We start from the raw sequence: 21823 nt of genomic DNA, 5'->3' as shown, positions 1-21823 counted from the left end.
TACATTTCCCAGAGCTCACTGGAACTGACGTCATATGATCTTAATGACGTTATTTGTCTGCGCCGGGAGGTAAAGCGCCATTCACGAAAAAATGGCGAGTGGTAAAAAGAGTGTACTTCTTTCCTCTTTGGCGGCCTATGGGGACGATTCGGAGCCCGACGACTCTGACCCCGAACCAGGAGAGATAGGTAGAGACAAATGTGTTTGTTTAAGATTAAGGGAAACGACATTGTATACTGTTGTTACACGCTCGCGCTTAATGTGGAGGCTAAATTAGCATTTTGCTAGTCTACAGTGCAGTTCAAAAAGACGTGGCGGTCCCTGTTACATTAATACAATTAGGGCATTTTTTCAATGTGGAATGTATAATTTCTTCGCCCATTAATCAAATAAAAATGAACCCCACTCTGGTGCGCCGTTGAATAAGTCATTCACGTTGCGTAAATACAACGTACCAAATTGATGTCAGCTGAGGACTTTCTGTCATATGTATTACATAAATTCATTCAATTTCAATTTAATTATAATAATATTGTTTTAATTTGTATTTTATGTGTTCGTGCAATGTATCATATACAGATATATTGATTTTCAATTTGCCAATGATTGTTCAATACTGTACCATAAAGATGTATGGATGCACCAGGGCACTCACTACATTGTGTAGATAACCCCAAAAATCCGGGCATTTCTGATATTTCCCCAATGCAACGCAATGCAAATGCTTCCTTCATACGGTGAAAATAAAAGGCATATCGTATTGCTTTTGCCGTTGACGACCATACAAATTAAAATTAGGCAGATTGCCAAATTTGATTTAATCAAATTTTGAAATCAAAATAATCCCCACAAATCAAATTACAGTTCAAAGATCCAAAGTCCAATGCTTTTCATTGAACGGAGAGTGACATTTCACTAGACCACCATTTTGACTTGTGAAAGCTCGGAATTGTCAATACTCTCCATATTACAGAATCATAGCCACTTATTTTTACTTTTTCTGTCACAACCATGCATATTTTTTTTTCACATTTAAAGTAAACCCCTTGATCTGGTACGTTATAATTTTGTGACATCAATGATGTAATTAACGGTGAATCGGAGCATAGTTTGAAAGTTATATTTGACTGACAAATATTAGGGTTGAGCAATTAATCAAATTCAAACTGACATCGCATTGCAGTAAAATCAGGGGTTGACATTAATGATGGCCCGAACGGACCACCACTCTAAACTTCTAGAGCCGACTTATTAACTAGCCATTGTTAATTTTACTTACCCTGACGCTTTCTATTTACAGCAGCTGCAGTCTGCAATTAATTGGTTAATAGTTGAGATGTGAGCAAGTTATTTCTTTCACTTACGTTTCAAAACTGTCCTCAAAACCACCATGCATTGCATTGTATACACCAGTTGGAATGTGTGTGCCATTTAGTAGGACTGGACAATTATGGAATAAAATAATAATCACAATTATTTGTTTTGATTGAGATTAAAATCACAATTAATTAAACGATTATGATTTTTCAACTTCTAAAACTCAGCTACTATACCATTAATCCTTTCACATTGAACACTATATTGTTAAACAGTATTCTTTTTGTTAAGTATAAAATAACCTTGTAAATATCATGTGAAATTCAAGCCTCTTGCATTTTAACTCTTCATTTTCAAACTTAAGCATTACAATGCCCTCTTTATCATACTTATTTTAATTTATGTTATTTTCACAAGTCTGGAGACTTAATCGGCTAACCTGTGACCTCAGGGATTGTATTTTGTGCTATGTCATGTGGAAATGTGTGTTGGTAGGATAAAAAAAAAAGTCATTGGATTTTTTGTATCCTTGAATTTTAAGTATGGGAAAATTCTTTGAATCCTTGAAAACATAGCTTTAAATATTACTCTAAAAGGAGAGCGAGAGAAATTAAATAAGAATACTGTACATATACAAAAATAACAATTCAAAACAAATACTGAGTGTTCCTGAATGTTTTGGCCTCTTAGGGGCAGTGTGGTGCCGTGCATCCAATTGAACATGTCAGCGTTGTGTCTAAGCCAAGAGCTTCCCTCCGCTGACCGGTTGTTGTTTTCCTTCTGGTGTCTCTTCTTGTCCATCAGAAGAGGAGCATGCTGGGACAGGAGGGCTTGTGTTTGGCTATGGCGAGGATGAACTCAATCGAACTGATGCTGTTGAAAAGGAGTCTGAAAATGAAGACAGCAGAGAAAGTAACTCGGTAAATATTTGAATTCTGAATTCACTGTGTGGCTTGTCAAGTACATGCAACTGAGGATTTTGTCGGCAGAAGTGATGCAACCCAATGAACAAGTCTGTGTGCTAATGGCACTAAAGTGGGGCCTTATTGGTTTGAATAGTATTTCAAAAAAAATCCTGGCAAATTTTGGCCAAGCGCCATTTTGGAAATGGCCAGAAAGTTTCACTGTCATTAAATGTGCACCAAACTGATTTCACTGAAGAGTCCAGAGAGGAATTTATTCACAATTTTTAACATGACCCTGAGTCGTACCTCACTCATTTTATGTTTATTTAACCAGCCATCCTTATGCAGAAACATCCCTTGCCTCATGAGACAGGAAGGTTCTGGGTTTGAATCTCAGCTCCTGCCTTCCTGTGTGTTGTTTGGAAGGTTTCCTCTGGCTTCCTCCCACATTCCAAAATCATGCGTGCATACATTCATTGAAGACTCCAAATTTTCTATAGGGGTGAATTTGAGTGTTGGTTTGTTTTTATGCGTGATGTGATTGGCTGGCGACCAGTCTATACTCCAGAGTGTATCCCACTTCTTGCCCAAGATCAGGTTGGTGTGATAAGCTCCCACACAGGCCAGACCCTAATGAGGGAAAGTGGTATAATAAATGAAGGCACAATAAATAACTCCACCGAGTCCACCCCGTGACCAGCGATATTTCCCCCAACTCGTCTACCTCTCATATGTCAGAAAGTATCGGGTTGTTTAACTTTATCCATTTGAAATTTGTATTGCAAGTGTTTGTATTGTTTTGTCGACTTTTGCTCTGAACACAGTTTAGCCGCAGTTCCTGGAACTTATTGTAGTTTTTGAGAATAAAGAACAAGTTATACAATATTTCTATTTAAGTATTAAGCATTCTGGGACTCTTGGTCCAGACTTGTTGTGTTTTTCAATTTGCTCATCGTTAACATTGGTCACTATTGCAGAATTCTAGTTTTGTTTTTTGTTTTTTTGCAGTAATTGCTTTTTATTGTGTTTACTAGTTAACTTGATCAACGTGAAATGTCATGAACGGGAACCCTAACGAGGAGTGCCAGCAACGGAAATTATTGTCAAGTTAGTTACATTTTTTTTTTTTTTTACAGGAATGGGCAGAGAAAAGTGTAGGCCAGTTAAAAAAAACAAAATCTAAGGCCAGCAGCATTTTTCACATCATTGCTGAAGCTCATAAACCTGGCGGACCTTTGGAAACTCGACCGTTACAAGCAGCTTGTGATTGACTGAATGAAAGTTTTTGTCACGTTAAATCTACTACAAGAATGTCAAAAAGAGAGAGGAGTTCAAGCTGCAGCATATTTTTCGGTGTCTGTACGAGTAGCTGCTTGCCACCCTCTAGTCATGAAGACGTCTGTACTGACAGGGGAACACTATTTCATAGATGTGGCTTTGGTTTTAAATGATAGAGAATAGAGACACGTTATCTTAGCCTGTCCGATGGAGATCCCCTACAACAGTAGACTGGGAGTATGTAACTTCCATAGCTCATGTACCAATATTTTTCTCAGATCAGTTCAGTTTTTATCTTAGCACTATCTGACTGCAGCACATGCATTTCCAGATGTATGTACGGTACACAGACACACACACACACACACACACAATTCAAGGGTGGCCGCACCCTTCACTTTCCTTGATTCGCTCTGACCACGATTTGTGCCTAATTTGTGTTGTAGTTGAACCAAATGGAGACATACATTACTTAAATGTTTTTTTTTTTGGTCATACTACTACTAAATTGGTGTAAAACTATAAGGGATTGGTTTAAATAAAGTTATGTTTACTTACTGGATGTTTTGCAAATTGCTAGATAAAGAGGTAGTTTATGGGTTATGTTAAACTTGTTTTGTTTAGAAAGTGCATACACTGCATATAGTAGCAGTACTGTGCATTTCCCCATTCACATTGGTAGAGATCCTCAGAAAAAAACAAATGTTTAAAACCCTGAAATTACATCATAAACATGTTTCATATTCCAAACAAAGTCTTACTTTAATTGTACATGGTTTGTGGGTACAAGTTGTAGAACCTTGCAGGTGTGATTAGCTCATCCGATCAGTGCCGCTACTCAGTGACCCTCCTACTCTCTTTCACCGTTGGATCATTAAAGTGTTAACCACCTGCATTTTTGTTTTCATAGGAAATGACGAATGACGAGTCTGACGAGGGAAGGGACGCAGATGAAGTTGAGGTATTTGAGCATCCACCCTCTGTGGGCACGACTGAATTGAACAAAAAGGTCACACCTGATTCAATCATGATTGATGACTAACCCAAAAGTGATAGGGTGGCACTCGCACGTGTTAAATATTTTTGCACAATAGATGGTGCTGTGGGGCTTCTCATTCTTGATGACTGTTTATTCAGTAAGATAGAAAAGCATAAAAACTGGCGCTTCTTTGAGGTACTTCTGTGTATCTTGAAATGTGTGACAAGGTGGGTGGATGATGTTGCTCTTCAGAGGGCGCGTTTATACTGCGGCCCTTGTTTGATATAGATCACCGATTTGGTAGATTTTTGCCTGCTCATTTTTCAGCGATTTGTAATGAAATGTAAGTGCTAGTAGCATGCATATCTTCAGAAAAGGTCTCCGCTCTAATTGCATGGGATGTGTCGCCCACTTAATAGATATCTGCACATACAACACTTACAATTTGCACCAAAAAAAAGAGGGGGTTCAATTCCATACTATTTTTTCAGTTGCTTTCCAATGGATTTATGGCCAAGAAGTGTTTTCATTCAAACATTTATCTACATAGTAGGGTTACATCGCGGCTGTTCGATCATATTGCTGCCGATTTGCGTTATGAAAATGCCTTTAGACAAATACAGGGCTCCAACTAATAAACTTATTTTTAATCGATGAGTAAATTAAATCATTTTTGCTTCAATATGAGGAACGACTGCAAGTCTGCAACCATTTGTTTTTATTACATTACTCTAAATCCTGTGTGTCATGATGACATTTCTCTATTGCATGCACCGACATGTCAGCATTCCCTTGGAAGGGTAGTCAAACAATCAATCAAAGGATATACCAAATAATTGTAGATGAGTATCCAAACCTTACATACATACACATTTAAACCAATAAAACTGCAGACTTGCAACTTGTATTATTCCTTGTTGCCCTGTTTTCTCAGCTATGGTGCGTGTATGATCCCTTCCGGCTTAATATATGTAGGTAGGTTAGGAACAATAATCAATGTTGATTTCATCACAAGTGGACCATTGTAAAGTGCTGCAGTCTTTAATCAGCTAATGCCGTCACACTCTTGGTGCTCCACACAACTAAATTCTGCAGTCAGTAATGGTCAACAGTACACTCAACATAGATGAAATGGTATGAAAATGTCGCACCACAATTATGACCAAAATGGTTATGTTATCAATACTGTCATGATTTTGCTAAAATTTTAACGGAAAAATTACAAATATTCCAAATGACTCTTACACAGAGGTTTTCCTATACAGTGAGGGATACGCAAATAAAGTAGAACATATTGAACACAGCTTTTGTTGATAGTTGCTAATTATTTGGATAATACAGCAGGCTAGGACACATCAGCAAATAGACGATTGCATTTTAAAAGCACAACTTGAATACATATTCAGTGATAGATGTCATCAAGGTGCCATGGCAAATTATCCAATTTCACATTATTTGGCCAAAATTTAACATTTATTTTATAGGCCAGTGGTGATGTATAGTGAAAGGCAGAATAAATGGGTCTTCCGCATAGGGGTTTCTAGCCCATTTTTAAGAGTGCTTAAGTACCCCTAAATTGAGTCCTTCTGCCCCTATTTCTTTTTAAAGCATACTAAAAAGTGTACAGTATAATCCCACAGTACTTGGCAGAAATATTTTAACAGCAAAAATACAGCACTCTCCTTGCCTCTAAAAAATGGTGTGTTCTACCCAATCCCTTTCCTCCTACCTCTCCCTGACGCAGCGCAAAAGGCTGCTCTCCAGTGATATACAGTTGTGGTGTAAGTACCTGCTCTAAAACAAACATGCAGTACATACCATCACTTTTTTTTTATGGGAAATGGGGAAACAACTGTATTTGATTTGTTGCATTTACGATATACTTGCCTCTTTCTGGTGTGCTTTCACTTTAGAAGTGGCACTCAGAGCGTAGGTGATGTCTCCATTGTTGCCACCCAGGCGATGCTATTGTTCCAGCTGTTTGTTGCATATGTAAATGATGGATTCAACGTCTGTGCATTTTAACTGCACAAGCCATTCTTCCATCTATCCATCCATCCAATTTCGCCAGCACTTGTCATCATTATGGTCACAGGTGAGCTGGAGCCTATCCCAGCTAACTTTGGGCCAGAAGCCACGTAAACTCTGGAATGGTCGCCAGCCAATTGCAGTAATGGATTTTTATTAGATAGCCATAAATCAATTTATCATAAACCAGAAATGAAGCACAAACACTTGTCATGACTTTGCAGTCCTGCAGACCATACTGTGACTGCCAAAATATCGTACTCATAAGTACTTTTGAGGTTATTTGGTCAAATGTACAGTATTTATTTTACATTTGACTGCATTTTGACTAGACGTTCTCTTTATTTTATTATTTTTTTTTAAATCTAACTTGCAACCAGATGTGAGATTTTAGCCTAATTCGGTTGAGTAGCACACTTATGTTCTTGGAGTGCTCAACAAATACACAGCAAAGTACACCCCATTGAAAAAAAAAATTTTTATAAAAAAAAAAATCAATTTCTCACCACACATTCTGAATACTTCTAATTCAAATGTTTGAAATTGTCAACTAACATTTTACTTTACTACTTAATGTTGTAATGTATATATATTTTTTTATTAAATTTTTGTTTGCGCACACTGATAAACCAAATAACCCATGGCTTCTACCCGTCAGCCCTTCTTTCGGATGTGAATGTTGCAGAAAACCCAGCTATTCGCAGGATAAAGATGGCTAGCAAATAGCGAAAATCTGCGTTGACGCCCTTTGAAAATGAATTTCAAAGTATTTAAAAAAATCTTCCAAAAAAATTATAAAGATTGAACTCATTTATAAAGTACTTAAACAACCTGCATATAAAGTGCTGTACATGGAGTAAAAAAAAATCTGCCATGCACTAAAAACGGGTAAAACGAAAAATAACACAAAAATTAATAATTAACCAAACACCATAGCTTCAGTTTTCTTTTTATTGAAATTCAAGAAATGAAGTGGCATCCATGCCTTGACTTCCTCCAGACAGGACAAAAGTGGCCTTAAAGGGAAAGCGTCGATTTTTCTCAGTGGGTCATAGATCTGACCGTCATCCACATAGCAGTGAAAGGACAAAACATGTTTTCTTAAGGTGTAATCCAGGGGCAGCAAATACAATGAAAACAGCAGGTGGCCTCAAAATAGAAACCTGTGGAACACCATATGACAAAGGCAGAGTCGGACTCAAAGCAAACAAGCCTAATACAAAAAGTTATTGTCAGCCAAATAGGATTTAAACCACTCAATATGTGTTTGTGTTTTCCACAACAACAAAATAAAAAATTAGGGGCCAAATTAAATTATCTTATCTTTGAATTTGCGACTGTACATTCAAAATTTGTGTGATTTTAATAGTACTTGAAATCTCTATATGGTAAAAAATTAGGGCTGTTAGAAAAAATCTATTTGGCAATATATCGCGATATTACAGCGCGCAATTCTCGAATCGATCCAATATGCGGCCGAATAGGTTTTTAAACATCAATTTTTTATGGGAATATTCAACAAAACGTCTTACTTAGAGTTAAGATTTACACATTAAGCATGGAAGGATGTTATATTAATGGAACATTGAGCCTTAATATTTTATTTCAGTGCTGTTCAAACATGAAACTGAATGCAGCCTGAATTTTCAGATAAATACATTTTCATACAAATCTTACAGTGTACATGTACAAGTTTGCTGATTAGTATTTTCTAAATTTGAGTTTAAAAAAATCGCAATAATCAATTTATAGATTTGTATCGGGATTAATCTGTATCGAATCGAATCGTGACCTATGAATCGTGATACGAATCGAATCACCAGGAACTAGGCATTTCACACCCCTAAAAATATTAATTTATTGAATATTCTTAATGTATTCATGACTTCACATCATCATGTCATTCAAAGATGGCATCTAAATGAATGGAGGATGCCCTGTAGAATACATTGAGGTCTTCAACAAGTGAATCACACAGAAGCTATTGTCATACTTGTATTACTTTGGAGCATAAATAACAGTTTTATTGTATGCATTGTGTTTTGTTTCCCACACTTTCTGTCATATGAACCAAACATCTTTTGATGGTAATAGAGATGAAAATATTGCCACCTTTTATAGTGGTGTTTTGTTGTCAGCAACACTTTCAAGCAAAGTTAATGTTTAAACTTTACTGTATTTGCTCTGAGTGTTATTTCGGTAGCTTAAAAGAGTTCAGATTTTGCTCTAAAAAAAACATTTGAAACATGTCCGTTCAGTATACAAGAACACCAGCCATGCTGCATGCTGCCACCTGTGAAGGCTAACGAAACAGGAGCAAAAATCTCAGATCCTCTGATTCTTCAGTGTCAAACTTCAGGTGCTACATAGTTTATTATCCCCACAGGTTTGCTGTGCCTGCATGTTTTTTTATTTGCCACCCTCCTGTCAGGCCACGCGAGAGTTTGCCACAATCAGGACAATGCTTTGATGTGCCCGGGCAGTTGCTAAGTGAACAACGTGATGCCGGTGAATAACAGCACTGTTGTTTGTTTGTGCTGAACCTGTTATGCAGTCAATGCTGGCACAACATGCAGCATACTTTAGAGGTTGGGAAAGAATTCACTCCACCTTTTGCCAAACCAAGGATTTCATTTGGGGAAAAAACTGTATGCGTCTGTTGTTTTCACAACCTTATTGTATCTGATATTTACAGCTGTCATTGTCAAATATTTGTAGGTTTATTCAATCGAATAGTCGGATCAAATTTAATCTTGCATACAAAACCATTTTTTGCCACATACTGTTTGGTTGCAAAATAACAGCAGATGTTTTCAAATGTCCTATTTTGATTAAACACAAAAGATAATCAGTCAGCTTTTATTTACTACAGAAATCAATGAATAATTGAAATAAGAATCAGAGGATTTAAATTTCCAAATCTGAAAACAAGTTTAAATACAAAAAAAAGAAGAACATTTTAACTATTGTGATTTTAATGAAATTTAGTATAGTTGTTGATAGTGATCTCACAACACTAAATCTAACCTTTCAAGTAAATTGGAGCTGCGAATTGGGATCTACAGCCTGCCAAATTGTAACTATTGACATTTTTGGCAAAAAGGGGCATGGCCGTCCTTTGAACCCTTATATCTCAGGAACTGCTGGGTCAATCTTCACAAACCGGGTATTGTTGGAAAGGGAATTCAACAAGGATTCAAAATATGCGAAGATTTGTGTATGTTTTAGTAACCTTTTGACCTTGAAATTTACCTCATGGATCACTTGACCATAACAAAATGTTTTATGAAATGCAATCTCACAATGGCAGATATTCTTTAAACATACAAAAGTTTCAGAGATTAAAATTTGAACTTGATGATTTTTTTTGCTTCGCAGCAGTAAGGAGTCAGTATCTGTACACTCAGATATTCATTGAAAGTTGAATATTGGGTCATGCCCTTTTTTTTTTTTTACCGTAACTCCCAACCACCTTCTCCGATTGTCCTAAAATTTTAGTTTTAGTGTTGTGGCATCACGATCAACAAGTACACCAAGTTCTATTCAAGTCAAAAGCTGCTTGGTTAAATCCACCGGGTAATTTGGTGTGGAGCGACCCTTAAACAATGATTCTGAATGATTACTTAATTGTCAAAAGAGTTTTCAATTAATTTAATAATCCTAGTGTTGATTAATTGGTAAATTTTGACAACTCTAATCTCAAGATAGCCTTGATGGACTTCACAGGTTCTGTTCTTCCATCCATCTACTATCTTAGAATCTCCAATGCAGATTATAGCTAACAAAGTGCAATGTTTGTCTTCCTTTGCTTTTTCCATAGGCATCAGAAGTAGAAACAAAGGATCCAAATGAGCTTGTTGGTAAGTGTAAACGTGCACAAAATGTTTATCTTGCACCTTGCATAAGTGGAAATTGTGTTTAGAACAAATTCTAAAAGCATATATATATTAATGTAGAAATAATTTTCGAAACTGACGTGCAAGGATGACCGGACATCTTTCATGGGCTGAAAATCCTTTTGTAATTCTTAACCGCGCCTTCAAAATTCAGCATGATGTTGCTGCTATGTGAAAAACACATGTCCTTTTTTTATTATTATTTTTACGTTTTTGGGATGAACCCCCCACACACACACACACACACTTATGTACATTACCCCCCCCCCCCCCCCCTTAAATTGATTTGAATGTTTTGGGGATTAAAAAAAACACACTGGTATGTAAATTTTTGGGGATGTCTTCATTCAGTTTCATCCCCCCAAATTTTTTTTTAAAGGACATAAGTGTTTTTCACATGGGATGTAAAATGGAAAAGTAAAAAATGGGAGGAAAGTGGCCGTAAGTGTTTTTGATACAATGAGTTGTATTCGTCAGAAAAAAGAAAGAATAGCCCCTTAATCGTTTCAGTGACATTTGGGTGCAGTCAATGTGTCAAACACTAACTGGACTTGCATTGAGTTCTGAAAGGCTCTTTGTCCACCATTTGAAAGATGGTTCATGAAGGTCGAACACAGGAGTTGGCAACGCTTAGTGAGTAATCACTGACCCGTGCAGGTGTGTGTGTATGATATCAGACAGGAAATGAGTGATACAAGGAGTGGCGTTTTATTCGCCCTGCATAGAGCACACAGTGTTCCCACTCAGCTATTTGTTGAATCTGGCCCCGAGCTTGAGGCCATCATTAAATGCACCTTTCCTATAACTGTAGGCTAAAAAACTCAAGAGCTGATTAATCTAATCAGAAAAAATAATGACTAAGCAGTTCAATGTTTCCGCTTGTGTCATGAATCAAAAAGCTCATCCACTTCGCTGACTTCTAAGCCTCATTAGATTTATCAACAAGAGGAAATGCAGCATGTTTTTGTTTTCAAGATGACTCCATTGCCATCCGTGTTATGCGGGTGTCTGAGCGTGACTCATAACTGGGCACTTGGCATTCCAGCAGCAGCGCTCGGCTCCTCTGTTGTGTTGTCTGACAGTAAATGTCACAGTGCGCCTCCTGTCAGCATGCTGAAGACAGTTCTTTGTCTACTCGCTGAAGGGACGTGCATTGTGTCACTGTCCAAAGAGACCCGCAGGGCACAGATTGTGACTTTCTGGCTGTTTCCAGCAGAACAGATGGCAGTTGTGAAACAGATTATTATTTACTGGCTGTATGCTGATTAATGCCATTTTATAGCCATCCTGATTGTGGTTGATTATCACTTCCTAAAGTTTTTCAGTTTTCTTTGATTTAAAATGACATATTCTTCATGAATTAATTAACACTACTAATCTTATGACTTCCACAAGGCTCGAACCTTGATCTAGCTACAATGTTAAATTGTCGGTGACAGTGTGCAAGATTGTTAATCTTCACCCATTGGACTTGCCCTTGGCCAAATTAGTTCTTGAAAAGACTGCGTACAAGGCTCAATAACTGCTTGCATATTTCTTGTCATGAAATGTGTGCAAGCTTGCATAGCATTAGTTATGCATCCAGACAGCTGCCTCGCCTCTCTTTGGAAAAGTGGGCGAGCTTTTACTATCACTATCCAGGGGAGATGTTGCGCCGCCCCTGACACGCGGCGAGTCCTTGGTGGCAAGTCTGTACTGATACGTGGGAGTCTGAATTCACGCTTGAGCAGTAGACCGAAGTAAACGGCATAGGGGCTGGAAAACATTCAGCAGTATGCAATGGCATCCCTCCTGTTTGTAGAAGCGCAAAGTTCAACTTTGGCACAGTGTAAAAAATATAGTATATAAATTCTGGAACATTGATTTTTACATAAGACATAAATAAAACAGGCACAATGTTTTCAAGGTCATTTCTTGTCCTACGCTACTTACATTCAAGTTTTATGAGAACTCGTTTGTTGTGGAAGCCTCCTTACAGACGGAAGAAGAGAAAGTATCACTTTCCAACTTTCACAGTTGATGTGATGTGAATGACGACCTGTGAAAGTAATGTATGCCAGTGGTTCTCAACCGCGGTCCTCGAGTACCCCTATCCAGCCTGTTTTCCATGTCTCCCACAAGCAACACAGGTGTTTCAATTTCAAATGATCAGCTAATCAGCGAGCTCTGCATGAAGCCTGATAACAATCCTCAGCTGTGTTGGCTGGGGAGACATGGAAAACAGGCTGGATAGGGGTACTCGAGGACCGGGGTTGAGAACCAGTGGTATATGCAGTACCTTGCTACCGCAATGTATCTGACATTGACTGTCGGATACTAAAAACAATGTAGTTTAGGGGTGTCAAACCCATTTTAATTCAGGGGCCACTTTCACCTACATTTGATTTCAAGTGTGCCAGATCAATATGTCCGTGGCCTAATTAGCTATGAATAACCACAGGTCAAAATACATCTTGTTTTTTTGGGGTGAAAATAATTCCAATCACAATCAATTAATTACAAGTAATCTGAAATTACTTAACAAAAATGAGCGCATTTTTTTTTTTACATCAAATCCCGAGTAATGGCTAAATTTCGGAATGCCATTTAAAGTGGATGTCGACCCCCCCCAAAAAATATTTTTGGACTATAATATGTTTCATGCAGCCCCACTAGTCTAAATATGGTATTCTATCAAAATAAAAAGTTAGTGGAATAAGAGCTAAGCAGCTAAATCCCGCGGTTTTTTTTAATCCATCTCAGAGAGCCGCCATTTTGCCACTTGTCGTCGACTGAAGATGACATCAATGTTGCTCAGGTCTCAGGTAACAACCAATCACAGCTGAGCTTCAGAAAGCAGATGAGCTGTCATTGGTCGTTTCCTGAGCCCTGAGCACCATTGATGTCATCTTCAGTCAACAGCAAGTGGCAAAAATGGTCGCACCCCTGGATAAAATCGGCTGGATTTTGCTTCATAACTCTTATTGCAAAATGTAATATTAATCAGAATGCCATGTTTAGACTAGTGAGGCCACATCTAACATATTATCGTCAAGAAATGTTTAAGGTTGTCTTCCACTTTGAGCGGTCGTCAGTGTGCAGTCCAGTGGACAAAAATAGCAACAACAATTCATTTTAGTGACAAACTGCTGTTTGTGATGTGTCTTTACGGGGCTAGATTGGACTCTTTGACGGGCCGGTTTTGTATTACTCACAGAATGTCCTATTTGAGTGAAGGTGCTTCCGCTTTCTTCTTTAATGACCTTTTTAAACACAAAATCACTCACTGAACTGAGAATCTTTACAAATAGGTTTTATATGATCAAACTGGGAGAGCTTTTTTTTTAATACACCTAATATAAGTGTAAATGGTACTTTTTTAAATAGTGTTTTTCCACCTTGCAAGGCCCTCAAAGCGCTTTACATTCAACTACTCATTCACCTACTGATGGTGCAGCATCAGGAGTAACTGGGGGTTCAGTATCTTGCTCAAGGATACTTGGACGTGGTCACAATGGCATGGGACCAAACTCACAACCTCTGGGTTGGGAGACGACCACTCTACCACTGATCCACGGCGCCCCCTCATGTATACAGTACATGACAAAGATCCAGCAAAAGCTTAGAAAATAATTTGCATCACAGTAGTCATTGTGCTTGATTGATGGTGGACATTTCCCAGTATGCTTTAAAAAGCAAACGTATTCATCTTGCTGAGCTAAAAGTCAGCTACTTCTGTAAATGATCCTCATATGTCCAGTCAAGTTTGAACTTGTCTTGCTTGTAGGGAAAAGTTCCTGCTTTTGCACTCACACACAACACACAGCTTGCAACACTCATTCAGGGTATGACAGACACCTGAATAAGCGTCAAAGTGAAAGCCATGTGTCTGGTTGGTGGTGTGACGGTGGAATGTCTGGCGCAAAGTCAGAGAAGACCCAGCAAAAGCAAAACAGATGATGGTTCCAAAGGGAATGATGGAGGTAGAAAAGGAGTCCCTGTTGTCTTTCAGCTCCAACAGTGGCCACTCCCTGATATGTGCGATTTTTAACTCCATCGTGTCCAATTAGGCTCATTTTATCTACACGGCTAAAGTGAATGAATGTCTCACATTCAAAGTCACAAACATTCTGACCCTTCATTTTTAAAACTTTGCAACAGAGGTACCAGCATTTACATACACAGTAGAGTAAAGAGTCAACACTGCTGCGAGTCATGTTTCTCTCTCAAGATTTAAGACTGAAATTGTAACACTGTAGAAAGAGTTAGACACCAATTCTGATAAGGGCCAAATGCACTTAGACACAGTGTTAAATTTAACTCTTAAGTGTTGAATTAGCACTGCCAAATATATTGCTTACTGTTGAAGGGGAGAATTTGACTCATATTATTTGTTCTTCCTTTTCCACAGCTCTCTTCTCAGAGAAGGTGAGAAACATGTCACCTGATGAGATCAGGATTCCACCCGAGCCTCCGGGACGCTGCTCCAGCCACCTACAGGTAGCCATTCCTCCGAAGTTAATCCCAGAATTAATCAACTTTCATTGCTTCGCAGCTCTATTTATTCAAACATGAACCAGGTTATTTTTGTAGCTCCTTATATGATATATTGCTATCAAGGACAGGATATTGTTGTCGGTCAGACCAGAGGGGGAGACTGTTGTTGATGTACCAGGCTTGTGTAATTCTGAGATCATCATCCTGCTGGAATAGAATCTTGTGTTTTATGTGCACACCTCACAGGTTGCAAGCAATAAAACTGTCCTGTGCAAAGCTAAATACTTGACTCTGGCTGCTTCGGCAGCAGTCAATACATGCCTCTTATGCAAGTTACATTGTGGAGTTCAAAATAAAACAAAAAACAAGGTCGTAAGAATTGACATAATTCATTGAATAAAAGTCTACATTGGCTTGACCTGATGACATCTAGCCTGCCATCAGTGTTTATATCCCTGAAGGTGACAGGTCAAGAATGCTAATTTGAGCAGCTGCAACAATGAAAATGTAAAGAATTCCAAGTCGGTGTGCGCCATGAAAGGCTAGCAAAAGACAGTCATTAGAGAAAATTTAACCTCAAAAAGTGTTCTGCATTCTATCGTCTTGACTTATAGTGCTGTATCACTTCCACTGAAATGTTCGAGTGAGCACCTCACCCGCTCCTCCAGGAATCTTTATCACAGCATCATTTGTCCCTTTCAAATTGCAATACATGCCAGTAATGCCGTATTAGTCGGGCTTGATATTCAACCAGTCATCAGTGTGTTAGCACTGTCGGCTTCCAAGTCAGGTAAATAACTTAGCGTTTGCCCCCAGGGTGAAATTCTACATTTTGTGAATTTCTACATAAATTCAGAGTGCGATAAGATTTGTTCTGTAAGGCGCAGAGGCAGGTCGGGACACAAGGAGGATTTAGTAAGTGAACAGCTCAACTTGATGCCCGCAAGGCTTCCACTCCCACACCTAACCGGTAAATTAATGATTCACTTTCACCAGTATTGCCCGGTTATCCGTGGCCTCGGGACACGCATACGCAAAAATGCTTCAGTGTTACTAACATGTTCTCTATGTGGATGATTTTATTCTTTTGCCATTTCGCAATTGCAAGAATGTACCTTTTCCGTTTGGTCCCTGAACTGTCAAGAAAAACAATTCCTGGTTGCTATCGTGAGTTTAGCTGGCTCTCAGATGTGCACAGTATGAGATAAGAAAGCCGACAGAGTTCGAACATTAACCTAAGAAAAGCCTTATTATCTGACAAATGTGCAACAATTATAGTTCCAAATTGTCTTGACAGTTCTCAAATGTTGTGCCTAGGTTCTTATCTGCGAGCACATTATTTCCTGGCTGCTTGACAGATAATTCTGTCAACATTGCTTTTTCGCAGTGAAGATGATTGGAGACGCTTTCGACTTGTTTTCACTTGCCATGCTCTTTTCCCCTCAATGGAGAATTCCCAAAGTGCTAAAATGAGAGATACTTTTCTTATTTAAACATAATTTTAAACAGTTTGTAGCTGTCTTTGTTCGTGTTATTGGCATGTTTTCGTCAAAATTCCCTAAGGTTAAAGAATTATTGTGAAATCAGTTTCGTGTAAGGGCGGATCTGTCTGCTGCATCCAGTGAGCCAGCCCTCATCCCGCCCTATAAACTGCTGGGCCAATGGCAAGCCTTGCTTTCCTTAGAATGATGACCAGTGGGCAGGAACTCGTCGTGTTCCTGCCTGCTATTGGACATCTCCACTTCCACATTGCTCTGCGGGTAGCCAGCCAATTATAATTCTCAGTGTTTCCCACACCATGTTAATACTTGGGCGGGCCACCCAAGTAAACTGGCCACCACCCAAGAAGTTTTCAAGAAAATTGAATTAAATTTGTGTTAATATTAAAAATATATTTATTTATTTTTAAAAAGTGTTGTGACCGGATATACCGCATGTATTATTAGTTTGCCCTCACTTTGTGGATCGTGAGACATAGTAACAGGACTGTGACACACGCCCCCCGCCGGAGTCCACCCACCCAAGTAGTTTTAAAATTTGTGGGAAACATTGAATTCTCCACCATTTTTGTCACGTTTCGCTGTTTCATGTTCTTGTTTTGAAGTGGAAAAGCGATCACTCAATACTACTGGTGATGAGGTGAACCAAGAATGTACTGTGCATTGGAAAAGAGACAATTGTGATATGAAGACGTCATCAAGAAAGTAAAAGCAATTAAGAGCTCACAGGATAGAGGTCGAGTTAGAGGAAGTAGAGGTTGGGTCCAGACTCGCGAGGAGTCTTCCATTTTCTAATACTTACCTGTTTAAAGGGAAAATTTTCTTTACAATAATATGTTCATGCAGCTCCGCCAGTTTAAACACGTTATTCTGATTAATATTGCGTGTGTGTGTGTGGAATATGTTCCTCAAAGACTTCAGTGAACTACTTCATTAAATGTTTTGTTATTTATAAGAGATGCTGCTGAGCTGACCTTGGGAACTCTGTGCAGTGTGCAACTTCTATTTTAGTTTGAAATTAAAACCATGATAAGTGAAAATTTAACATTTCAGATATTTTGAAATTTTGGAAAATTTTATTGACTGTAGAAACAATGAGAGGGAGCTATTTACCTTTTGGGGGTTTTCGTTAAGGTTTTTAATAGAGATAGACGATAAGTTTTTTTCAGGGCCAATGCTGATACCGATTATTAGTTGTCAAGGACACTGATAACCGATATTTGGAGCCAATAGTCATTTCCACTAAAAGGGAAATATTAGCATCAAAATTTAAACAAATGCAAACTCCAGCCCTTATTTTATGGGAATTTTTAAGCATTAGCACTTCTAGGGTTTGTAAAATAAGTTAAAAAAAATAAATAAATCTTGGTCAATAGACATCTTTGTTTTAAAAATCTAACAAAATTTTCAGGGATCTCCCAGGGGCATGTCTTCAAAAGTTAAATAAAAAACATAGGTACGTTGCTCCCTACTTTCTACAGTAAATAAAGTTTTCCAAAATTTCGAAATATCTGAAGTATTAAAATTTTACTTATTGTAGTTTTAATTTCAAACAAAAACAGAAGGTGCAGGGAGTTCCCACGGTCAGCAGCATCTCGGAAAATGTTTAATAATTAGTTCCCTGAAGTTAACACTTTTTTATATGGCTCTATTATCGGCCGTATGATTCTTCAAAATGCTGAACATGGGCGCCGATAATCGGCCCAGCGGATAATCACTCTATCCCTGAACTTGTTGTTACAGTTTTAAAACAGATATCTGTTGTCTAAGATTAACACACCAAAAAAACGTTTTGCAAAATTAAAAAGTTGTTCAATAAACATTTGTTTAAAGGCATATCGACAATAATAATTATTTGTATTTTTCGATTTTATTTTATTTATTTTTTTAATTATTTTCCCTTTTTGGGTTAGGGTTAAACTTAAACAAAAACATGTTGGTCTATCTCTAATTTAGTCTTTAATTAATGTCAATCCATGTTGAACAGTCAGAGAATTTGGTCTTTAAAAGGAGAATCTGGAGGGAATTGTTGCTCTTCTGTTATTGAATGGTTTCATGTTTTACAGACGACCTGATTTATCACTCGTGAAGCTCTCAGCACATTGGTCAGTTCACAGGGGCTTGTCAAAAAACAATTTACAATGACCTTTTGCTTTTTATAGCACTGGCCATATGTCTAGTGGGTGTTTTTGTTTTGATGGTTAATTCACATCATCTGGATGTTCTTGTCACAACAGGAGAAGATCCACAAGCTGTACGAAAGGAAGCTCCATGGAGATTTTGACACAAACATCCTTATTCAGAAGAAAAAAGAATTCCGAAATCCAAGGTATGCACCATGGCTACCACTGGGTGTTCTGGTTTGGGATATAGAAAAATCTCTTCCGCAATAAATGATACGGTCTATTTTTTTCTTTTTTCCTTCTAGTATTTACGAGAAGCTCATTCAGTTCTGCAGTATAGACGAACTGGGTACTAACTACCCAAAAGATATGTTTGATCCTCACGTCTGGTCAGAAGAGTCCTACTATGAAGCTCTCGGTATGTTTGTTGTCACTCAGCATCTGGTTGTGACCACCACTCACTAATGCGTTCAACTCCTCTATAGCGAAAGCACAGAAAGTGGAGATGGACAAGCTGGAAAAAGCCAAAAAGGAGCGGACCAAGGTGAGGCTTATTAGAAACCATCATGGTGCGCCAAGCTATGCTCTTATTAGTGTCTCAAGTATTCCCCCCCACGACCCCCCGCCCCCCTTTACCTATGTAATTAATTATTGCATTTCATAATGTATGGAAAGGCAGAGCCATCATTGGCACACAGCTGTCATCAGTCACAGCAACATCATTCCAGCAGCTGCATATTAGTCAGAAAGGGAACTAGAAAGAACATGTACCCTGCTCTGTTCTTTGCTTTGTAATGTACTCAAAAGTATGCAAGTTAAAATAAGAGTGTGAAGAATAAAGTTGGAATGTGAAGCTTTCAATACTGCTTGTACCCTTAAGCAAAATCCCTTTAAGTTGCATGTCAGTGGCTCCACATTGTAATGGTTCCAATCAAACATCAACAGAATTCAAATATATTAAAACTGGATGTGCTTTTGTACAGATCGAGTTTGTCACGGGTACAAAGAAGGGCACCATCCCATCCAGCACATCAGCTTCAACCACAAACAGCAGCAGCACAACCACTACATCCACAGGTAAACACCTTTTAGTCAAATTAACAATTGTTATAGTGTCAGGCAATATTTTTTTAATCGTTATTAATCACATGACTTTAATAGTTAACTCAAAATTAAACGCAAATTTTATATTTGTTCTAAATGTACAATAAAATGTACTATAAAATATTTTTTCCTAAGCTTTCCTATTCTTGCTAACAAAAGTGGGGGGGAAATTAATTAAAAAAATAGACATTTGGCTACATCTTGTACTCTTACTGTAAAAAAAAAAAAAAAAACTAAAAAACAACAACAATTGTGAAAGGTAATTTTTCTGACACTAGATGGCATAATTACATTAATTTACTTATATAGACATTGATGACAGCTCAATGCATTTTTCTTCTCATATTAAGCACTATCTCATCTTGAACATGAAGTAACTTGTGAAATTCTGCACATTTTTCAAATTGTACAATACAACTTGATCCCAGTCTCCACAAATATATGCATTATTATTACATTTATTACTGCTAAATTTGTATGTGGACGTGTCTGCTGCATTGTGACTGGAATTTCCCCCAATAGAGACTTTCAAAGTTTCCCAAGGTCATTAATCGCGCATTTAAAAAAATGAGTGGTGTTAAAGGAACTTTAAATTAACACACTCATTTGACACCTCTAGTAATAGATTGCTTTTTGAAAGAAAGAAAGAAACACTCCAACTGTGACTTGTCTCAGCAGATGCTCAGAAGAGAAAGAGCAAGTGGGACTCTGCCATCCCAGTGACCCTGGCCCAGCCAACGGTCATCACCACCTCGGCCACCTTGCCGGCCGTCGTGTCCGTGACGACCACAGCCAGCGGCACCAAGACCACCGTTATATCTGCGGTGGGCACCATCGTAAAGAAAGCCAAACAGTGAACAGGTGATGGAAAGCTGGCACGTCCGAGTGCTCGTTGGTGCTCGACTGAACTTCCTTCTTTCTCTGGGATTCTAAACTGCGATTTATCGTAAGGATGAACTAAAGAACTCAGCGCAACTCCTCATTCTTCTGCTGCACCTCATTTTGCTTTTAGCATGTTGGCAGCGGTGAGAGGAAAAAATGTGGAATAAGAAGCTTAACTGTAAATGAGAATTTAGGCATCGTGTTCTGGTGCAGCATCATGCCTCTTGTAGCAAAAGGCATTTGGAGAACAAGATGGATGAATGGATGGATTTTTCTTATTTTAACAATTGTAAATACTGTTTCTGATATGGTGAATAAACAGCGCAATTCCTATTGTGATATTTAATTCTAACAAACATGATATCCTCTCTCTTGCTTTGCACAATCAGAAACTGTACGTTTTTAAAGAGTAGATAATGTAGATAGATATTACCATACAAAATTATGACCAGCAATGAGATCTGTGTAAAAAGAATGATGCTGTTTGCTCCCCAATATTCTTTTAACATAACAGGTGCATTTATACTGAGACTTGATTGCACACAGGTGACCTCTTATTGATCATTATCAGTCATTTAGAACATCATTATTCAGAAATCATCAGGGAACTTCTGGAGTCAGTTTGCTGCACTGAGAGAAAAGGGGGTGGATAATGTCGCATGCCGTACTTTTCAATTATTTGTTTAAAAACAATTGTATAAACTTCATGATTGTGTCCCACTTGGTGTTAATTCTTAACAAACAAAAATCAAATTTTATATCTTTGTAGGCTGAAATGTGACAAAAGGTTAAAACGTTCATCAAGGTCTATGATTATGCTCATCGAGGTCCTTGAAGTCAGAAGGGGCCCCGTCTGATTGTGAGTCATCTAAATCATTCCATACTTAATGAGCAGCAAATATTTTCTAATAACGTTACCTTTCTTACAGTCAGATAGCTAATATGGGTTTGATCTCTTGACAATACTTAAGAAGTGATAAACAAGTTCTAAAATATGTTCCTTTACAATATACTGTTCTTTTCCCCGAATCACATCCAGCATTTGACGATAATGTTGCCAATTTTTATGATGGCATTAAAATAAAAGTCACCCAAGGTGTAGTTACTGTAATGTTATTTTACAAACGTGCACAGTTATGTAACTGGAATTGTAAAACGGATCAGATTCAGACATTGGCTATTAGTTACTGGTTAGCTAACCAGACACATGCAGGTGGAGTCTTGGTCACATGGGCAAACAAATGGCAGCACGTGTTGGGAAGTAAATCTAATCCAACACTTTTGGTAATGAATTGGTAAATAAAGGCTAAGCCATTTTATTTAGTGGCCCTTTTCC

The 21823-nt window shown here is 38.1% G+C and overlaps 1 protein-coding gene across 2 annotated transcripts; it reads left to right on the top strand.

The window, feature by feature from the left end:
• The first annotated feature begins 30 nt into the window (after positions 1 to 30).
• Positions 31 to 20820, top strand: sap30bp (SAP30 binding protein). Of its 2 annotated transcripts, none has more exons than XM_086065246.1 (10): positions 31 to 188; positions 2122 to 2237; positions 4411 to 4461; positions 10328 to 10367; positions 14794 to 14882; positions 18616 to 18707; positions 18807 to 18919; positions 18987 to 19045; positions 19485 to 19578; positions 20284 to 20820. In XM_086065246.1, the coding sequence occupies exons 1-10, from the start codon at positions 92 to 94 to the stop codon at positions 20460 to 20462; spliced, it is 930 nt and encodes a 309-aa protein (XP_085921372.1). In that variant the 5' UTR covers positions 31 to 91; the 3' UTR covers positions 20463 to 20820. The 2 variants fall into 2 exon arrangements, with proteins under 2 accessions (XP_085921372.1, XP_085921371.1); XM_086065245.1 differs by having other exon boundaries at positions 20281 to 20820.
• The last annotated feature ends 1003 nt before the right edge of the window (positions 20821 to 21823 follow it).

Source organism: Leptonotus elevatus, chromosome 20, assembly GCF_054856555.1.
Source record: "Leptonotus elevatus isolate MCC_2025b chromosome 20, RoL_Lele_1.0, whole genome shotgun sequence".
NCBI lineage: Eukaryota > Metazoa > Chordata > Actinopteri > Syngnathiformes > Syngnathidae > Leptonotus > Leptonotus elevatus.
This window is presented reverse-complemented; position numbering and strand designations above follow the sequence as displayed.

Excerpts from the sequence above, each read along its gene's own strand:
- sap30bp (XM_086065245.1), top strand. The coding sequence starts at position 92 with ATGGCGAGTGGTAAAAAGAGTGTACTTCTTTCCTCTTTGGCGGCCTAT. Across the intron at positions 10,368-14,793 it reads GGATCCAAATGAGCTTGTTG|CTCTCTTCTCAGAGAAGGTG; the intron begins GTAAGTGTAAAC and ends CCTTTTCCACAG. Across the intron at positions 19,579-20,280 it reads CACAACCACTACATCCACAG|CAGATGCTCAGAAGAGAAAG; the intron begins GTAAACACCTTT and ends GACTTGTCTCAG.